This window comes from Nothobranchius furzeri, chromosome 16, assembly GCF_043380555.1.
Source record: "Nothobranchius furzeri strain GRZ-AD chromosome 16, NfurGRZ-RIMD1, whole genome shotgun sequence".
Taxonomy (NCBI): Eukaryota; Metazoa; Chordata; class Actinopteri; order Cyprinodontiformes; family Nothobranchiidae; genus Nothobranchius; species Nothobranchius furzeri.
In genome coordinates, this window is record NC_091756.1 from 44,529,600 (window position 1) to 44,537,512 (window position 7,913).

At 42.1% G+C, this 7,913-nt stretch overlaps 1 protein-coding gene across 18 annotated transcripts in view; it reads left to right on the forward strand.

Annotated features, from left to right (window-relative positions):
* The window catches only part of LOC107387740 (calcium/calmodulin-dependent protein kinase type II subunit gamma), a 68,244-nt gene extending 61,814 nt beyond the window's left edge, over positions 1–6,430 (forward strand). For all 18 annotated transcript variants that reach the window (XM_015962887.3, XM_015962892.3, XM_070545707.1 and 15 more), the window contains 2 exons: positions 1,533–1,769; positions 6,204–6,430. In XM_015962887.3, the coding sequence (XP_015818373.1) occupies positions 1,533–1,765 (233 nt within the window). In that variant the 3' untranslated portion in view covers positions 1,766–1,769; positions 6,204–6,430. The remainder of the gene's footprint in view (positions 1–1,532; positions 1,770–6,203) is intronic.
* Positions 6,431–7,913: the final 1,483 nt, after the last annotated feature.

The following is a 7,913-nucleotide window of genomic DNA, read 5'->3' on the forward strand; positions in this document are numbered from 1 at the left end:
AATTTAGGCTGAAAACAAACAGTCTCTTACACCTTTCTCCTGCATTAGCTGCTGATAGAGAACAGACCAGAAAAACACTATTCAGAAAATCCTGATAGATCTACAGTACAGGCCAAAAGTTTGGGCACACCTTCTCATTCAGTGTGCTTTCTTTATTTTCATGACCACTTACATTAGTAGATTCTCACTGAAGGCCAAACCAAAAAAGGTGAAATAACTAAAAACATGTTTTATATTCTATTTTCTTCTAAATAGCCACCCTTTGCTCTGATTACTGCTTTAAACACTCTTGGCATCATCTTGATGAGCTACAAGAGGTAGTCACCTGAAATGGTTTTCCAACAGTCTTGAATGAGTTCCCAGAGGTGGTTGGCGCTTGTTGGCCCCTTTGTAAATGGTCAGGGTCCTGAAATAAAGACAACTCATTGAATGAGAAGGTGTGTCCAAACTTTTGGCCCGCACTGTACGTTGCACTGTCAATTAACATTCATGGACTCACCCATCTTGACTCATGATGGGGAAGTCCATTGTTTTAGTGTCCAGGAAACAACAGAGAACATTTTGACTAGTAGAAGCTAACCGTTAGCATTAGCATCCCCACCACACAGCAGAAGTTCTCCAGGCTTGTGTCATTTGTGGAGATAAAACATCAATGTTGCAGATCAAACAGTCAGTGGTAGAGTTGCATTGCTGTTAGCCAATCAGCCGAGATGTCCATAAATCTGGAAATAAGACTCCAAAGCCTTTCGTCTGTTTTCACATTCTCTGGCTTACTTCTGTCATCAAACAGGAGCATCAGAGTTTTTTTTTTCCCAGAGAACATCTTACAAGGTGGTTGTTCCTACTAGAGACCACTGCAAATGTATTAAAAATACGAGTAAAGTTGATCTTTAATCTGTTGTAAATGTTTATCCAAGAACTTATCGAAAATGTCATATAGCTCTTTCTGCTTGTTCTTAACATTATTATCTGAAAAACATCTGGGCATTAGAGAGGAGCATCTTCAGATGTGATTTAAAGCACCCAGGGGGAGTGTCATTCAGACTTTGAGGACGTCTGCTCCTCTTTGACCCAGGATAGCAAACATACTCTTGAGTTTGTTATCGAGGCCAAAATCACTGAAGGTTTTGATCAGGAGGCTTTGGGAGCCTAAAAATAGTATAATCACTTATTTATTCAGTTTCCTTTCAAACCAAAACTTTAAAAACGATCCGTTTTCCTCAAAACAAAGTGTTACTTTTACCAGTTTTGAAGTTACTTTTCCTGAAGGATGATTTTGTTTTGAGACAAAACATCAAGGAGGCTTTTTATGTGTTTTCTCTGCTGTATACACACACACACTCACACTCTGATGGTGTAGTCTACTTTGTTTCCTCCCAAGAGTTTTCCTTCATGTGCTTTCATGCCTGAAGTGTAGTGAAATGACAGCTTATCCCTGTCATTCTGACTGATCCGTCCTCATGCTAAATTTCTCCCTCAGATACGACTATCCCACCATCCCTGAACACGTTGTTTTTCTCTGTTCTGTCCAGTGCTGAGTAAGAACCACAAGCCTGTACACACCACCCTGCTCAACCCCCATGTGCACCTCATCGGCGAGGACGCCGCATGCATCGCCTACATTCGCCTCACGCAGTTTGTGGACTCCACGGGCCGCCCTCGTTCCAGCCAGTCAGAGGAGACCCGGGTGTGGCATCGCCGCGATGGGAAGTGGCTGAACGTTCACTTTCATTGCTCAGGAGCTCCTGCTGCACCACTACAGTGATCAGGTGCGTCTGTTCGAAACATCTTCACAGTAAAACAGTCAGTATAACTTTGTGGCTTTAGATGAACACTAGTGTGTTACTCAGGAATGTGTGGCGGTCTAAACCTTCTGTAAATGAAACGTGTACACCAGGGACCGCTTTAGAGGTCTAATTGTTGATCGCTAAGGTCTTATGATAAATTTGTTAGACCCAGAGGCTCGATTGTCCTCCTGCAGTTAGAGATGTTTATTTCCAACTAGGGACCACTGTAATCTTCGTCTTTTACAGTCTAATCTGCTGTTGCTATTTCAAAACACAAAAATTCCCATGGTTAGAAGTTCGTATAACCTTAAAGCTCTTTTGTAGGGATGCTCAATATTGTATTTTTTTTTAACTATATCCAATATTTTATATCCACTCTTGGTGTCTGATGGATATAAACCAGATCGATATAAGCTGGGTTACCCCTCATGAAATTAAAAACTAAAACTTTTTTGGTCCCTAACATCATATTTCTCCTATCACACATGCCTGTGTTTTAAACACCTACTCCACAAAATGACCGCTAGTTAAATTTAAATTAGTGACTGAAAAAGTGGGACATTTCATTTGCCTCCATCAACAGCTGAATCCCATTCTCTTTGAGCTAAGATGTGTGTATTAGTAATGTATTTGTTCTTTTTCTGTACGTATATTGCAGCTATGGTGATAAAGATTTTCAGCTAAGAAAAACCTTGAGTGAAGATTCTGTTTTGGTTTTAGTTGTTTGTTAGCTGCTAGCTACACGTAGCTACGTGCTGTGTGGTCAGCGTACGTTCGCAACACGGGGGGAAATTCTAGGGATGCACCGATCAGGTTTTTTGCTGCCGATCACCGATACCGATATCAAAGAATGCTGATCACCGATACCGATCACTGATACCGATCACGTGGATTGGCCAGAAATTTTCTACAACATTATGATGAGTGCTACAAACTACATAATCTGGGAATAAAGGAAATGTAACCTAATCTAAAATGGTCTGTATTAGACTTGTCACGGTGTGAAAATTTAACCTCACAGTTATTGTGACCAAAATTACCACGGTTTTCGGTATTATCGCGGTATTTTTTTTAAACGCGCTACATTTTCACACAATTAAATAAATCCTGTATGTCAGGAAATATTGTCCTCAGTTTGTGTCTAAATTTTGCCTAAAATGTGTTATTTTGTAATTATGTTTTCTATTTGTTTACATTTTTCCCTTTAGTCTTTAAAATACCAATATTTGCCCATAACTTCTTATTTTATGTCTGTTTGATGTCATCATTTAAAAAATATTAGTTCAGATGATACTCAGTACTCAAGTAGCCTTCTAATCAGATACTTTTTTACCCTTACTTGAGTAATAATCCCTATATCAGGAAAATATTGTCCTCGGTTTGTGTCCTTCCAGTGAGCTTTGCAGATGTGGGAAAATGTCATCAGGCAGTAATCATTGTTAAATTCATAATTATTCTCGGAGAGAGACCAACTCTTATCTGCCCCTGGGAGCCCCGTAATGCATAGCGTCATTTCAACATGGGGGTGTCCGTGACACGGTTTATATGCAGGTAGCAGCGCTGCGGCTGCTTTATATAGCGACTCCTTGCATTCTCCCTCAACCCAAATCCTCGGATCACGCATTTTAGCTAAAACGCTAACGTTAACTTGCCTTGCGTTGACTGTAGAGTTGTGGGTGATGGTCACGCAGATGTGTCATGAGATTTGAAGCGTTGCTGCCTTTCACAGACACTTTTTCTGCACGTGCTGCAAACAGGATAGCCGTCCGTCTTCTATAAACTCCCTCGGCATTCTTCAAATATCTAAAAGATGCCCGTACTTCCGACTTTGTCTTCTTTGAGGGATAATAAATGTCCTGAGCGCTGCCGTCTCCTCCTTTGACCATTATTTCAGCTTTAGCTTCAAGAAAGTTTTGGTTGTAAACCGCAAACCGCGCATGTGCAGCCGGCAACTTCAGCCGATGATACGGTGGCTGGTAAGGGTCACCGCGCCTACACCGCAGCCACGGTAAACCCACCAAGATAACATAGTTTTTTAAAAAACAAGACGGTTATTATTATTGTCAACTTTTTTTTTTTTACCGGGGTTTACCGCTACACTGGTTACCGTGACAACCCTACCTGATCGGTTTGCTTTGATCTATTTTGAAAATTCCGATCAAAACCGATAGGGGCGCTATCGGCCGATTACGATCAAATGCCGATCCATCGGTGCATCCCTAGGAAATTCTGCCTCATAAGTCATGCAAAATTAAAATAGTTCAAATACTTTAACTCTGATACTTAGACATTTTTAGGGAGAGGACAAGTAGCTGAAGAGTTTTATGTATATTACATGTCAGGGGCCTCATTCATAAAGCTTGCTTATGCACAAAACGGGGTCGGAAAACTGCGTAAGCAACTTTCCACGCAAACTTTGAGATTTATGAAAGAAAACTTAGCGTAAAAATGTGAGCAACTTTACGTTGACTAAGGACCTGGCTTACGCACATTTTGGACATGGAGAGCACCTGCAGTGCTGCTGCTGAGAAGGATAAAATTATGAAACCCTGCAGCATTATCACTTGTACTGCTTCGTTTTCACACAGAACAAGACCCCACACACACACATGTGCGCGCACACTCACACACGCGCATACACACACAGCCTGAAGCGCAGAATATCAGCGGGGGGACAGACTGAGACAGAATGTCATGCGTCTGTGACCGTGTGAGCGTCCTGTCACTGTGACCCGTTTGATCATGCGCCCTGACTACTTGGACAAGGGAGATCTCTGTTTGGGTGACTGGTTAGCGTGCGTGACTTTCACCTGGGAGCCTTGGGATTGAATTCCGATTGGACCATTTTTTTATATCCGCCACAGATCTCTCTGAAGAACTCAGCATTGACGGCTTCAGCAACGCTGTGCCACTCCATGGATTTTCTCTTATTTGTTTTGCAAAAGCACTTCCTTTCATTTCTCCACCTCACCCACAAGTACCTCAATTTCTGTTTGTGAAATAGCGCTTCCTTGATCTGCGGTCATGATCAAAATGCTGCAACAAGCCGGCTTATGTATATACATGAGATCCACAAGGTTTTTTTGCATTGACTATTTATGGCAGTAAGTGGGCGTGGTGAGGGCGGGATGTGACTAAAAAGCAGCTGAGAACCTTTCTCGTTAGTCTCTGATTTATGAAGCGGAGATTGCGTGCAGCTGTGCGTACTCCATGTTTGATAGATCACAAACCTACTTGGCATGAGTAAATTTTTTTTGCTGAGCTTAAGTACGGTTTTAGTAAGGATTCTTAATCAATGTTTGATAAATGAGACCCCCTGGCATGTTAAAAACTGAAAACCGATACCAATTTTTTCCCGATATTAAATTTTGTTGCGGATATCTGCCCGATTAATGTTGTATCAATAATATTGAATATCTAAGGTGGATCTAAGTGGGCTGCAGCTGTTGGTGACTTGTTTGAAATTAAGAATTGTGGGAAATTCTGCCCATTTTTAGCTGATGCATGTTAGGTCAGTGTTTTAGCAATAGGTGGCCTAATAAGTGGTCCGAATGACGCGAGTACAAAATATTTGTGACCGATTATTGTGTACATTTTCCTTGTTGCAACTGAGTCTTAAATTATCTTAATTTTGCCCCTTATTTGTTGTGAGAACTTGTTGTTGAACGTGTTCAGAATTCCCGCGGCTCATAACCGAGTCCCTAAAACTCTCGCCAGGAAATAGAGAACTATCTTGAATGCCGTCCCCTGTTCATCGCCACCATTCAAAGCCCAGTCAGAAATGGACTTTAACTGTAGAAAAGGGTGAACTTTGTTTCAAATTTAGCCTGAAATGACTTCCTGTTCCCTCCTGCGTTCTCTCTGCTGTGCCTCAGTTTAGGAGGCTGTTTATTAAAGGTAAAGAAGAAGAAACCGGAGGAGGTGAGGAATTACAGATATTTATCAATGAAGTCAATAGAAAATCGATTCATTTATAATAAACTACCTATTGATCTTGGAATCAGAACCATGTAGATTTCATTTGAGCCACCTGTTTGAGGTTTGGAACCTGATGCTCTGTTTCAAAAGGTGTACAGGCTCCGCCCACTTTGTGTGATGGACATTATTCTCCTTGGTTCTTTTTACTTGGGTAGATTAGATTCTAGTAGGTTCTAGGAATTCACATTGGAAGCACAGAGATGAGTAGGTGAGCAGGTTTTTAATGTTTTAACAGACCGTGACATGTTTCACCTAAAAATAGGACCTAATTTGTTTTTGAGTCGGGAACAGAGATGCTTCAACTATTGTCGTGTTCACACTCATCAGCAGATAAAGGGTTGAAATGATGTCCAGACTGGAAAACAAAGCTTATAAATGTTCTGTATGCGAGTGAGTTCCAGCTAACCCCTAACTAGCTCCTCTTCTCTCCCTCCCCAGTGGTCCTGAGCCTCCAGTCTGCTGGAGTGAGTTGTGGGGGGCAGTTTTTTCAGCAAGTGAGTTTAAGAGGTGCGTCCTCTGCGTGGATTGGCTAGTGCCAGGAGCCCGGCCGGGCGAAATTGCATCCCTCTCTACGTTACCAACCAATCCTGTCCCTCCTTTGACCTGCTGGGGACCGGCTGAACACAAGACCCCGGCCCCATGAGATGATGCATGCATCTGGCGCCTGATTGGAGGGTGCATCTTTGCCCTCTGTTCCTCCCCTGGCAGCCATCTTTTTTTCTGCCTGTGCAAGATGAGACGTCCTGGGGGAGGAGAGGATATACAGTTGAACTTGTGACAGTTTATGAGTATGAGTAATGAATATACAGTGTAAACTATGACTAGATGTACCAGAAACCACCAAAACCCAACCAAGCATTTATCATTATGTAATAAGAGAGGAGCTGAGAGCAGCAGGAGCTAAGCAGCTGAGATTTTTGTACACATTTAGGGATTACTGGGATGGGAGTGTCCTGCTCACTACCTGGATGTTGAGATGAAGGGAAAATTTCCTCCGATGAATTAGAGGGGGGAAACGATCATCAAGTTTACTCCGAGAACTTGATGAGGAGAGAAACTTGATATCAGAAACATGAAGCACCAAAGTGTAGAACTTTAGTGTAGGCTTTTTACGTGTTTGTGTTTTCGTTTGTGTGCTTGTTTTCCGACTGAACGGATATTGTGTTGTTGTGGGACTGGGGCAGGTCACGTGTTTTTTTTTTTGGCATCCTGATCCATTTTGCGTTCTTGTGAAAAAGCGGAGTGTTTATTTTATTTTCATTTTATTTTCTTTTGCTATCACTGACCCTATCATCAAGACTCTTTAAATAGAAGAGCTGAGATTATTCAGTTTAACGAGGGATTTTGTTGTTCACATTTAACATGTTATGTTTTTATGCAGTGGAGGTGGAAGGCGAGCGGGAAATGCTTTTGTGTTTTGCATGTTTACTCCCCTCTCCTCCCTCGTTTATCCCCCTCCTTCCCTCTTCTTTTATTCATCTTCTCTTTAAAATTTCCTCAGTCTGTCACTCGGCTTTCTGCAAGGGCCTGGTTTGTGAATCACTGTGTAAATGCAGTGTTTGTATAGATATATGTAGAAAGGTGTAATATATGTACATGTATCTAAGAGACACTCATCCTGTGCATTTTGGGGAACCACCCACACACCTGTGTAACTCTCACTCATCTTCAGGAGAGACTGTTTTCTCAAAACTTTCATTCTAATCCCTCAGATACCTGAGATTATGGTAGCTCCTTAAAGGTCAGGGCTAATGTGAACACACACACACACACTCCTGTAGGCACTCCCATGGCCGCATGACTGTTTATGAAGATGGGTAATAAAACAAAAAAAAACATGAAGATTTTAACCCCTACGCTCCAATTTAAACATTAAGAATTTCAACGTGTCCCTAACGCCTGACCCCACAATGCTGTGAGCCATCTTTTCATATCACACACACACACACACCTGGAGGTGTTTCGGCTTTTGTAACATATCTGCACCGCTGCTGTGTGACCGGCGCCACCCTTGTCATGCTGCTGAAGTGTTTGCGGTTGTATCTTTGACCCCCTGCCTCCGATGGCTCCGCCCCTCCCAGGTGTTTGAATGTGTCTCTGCTCTTGAATCGTTTATTTGTTCCTTTCTGTGTCGTTACTGGTTTTAAC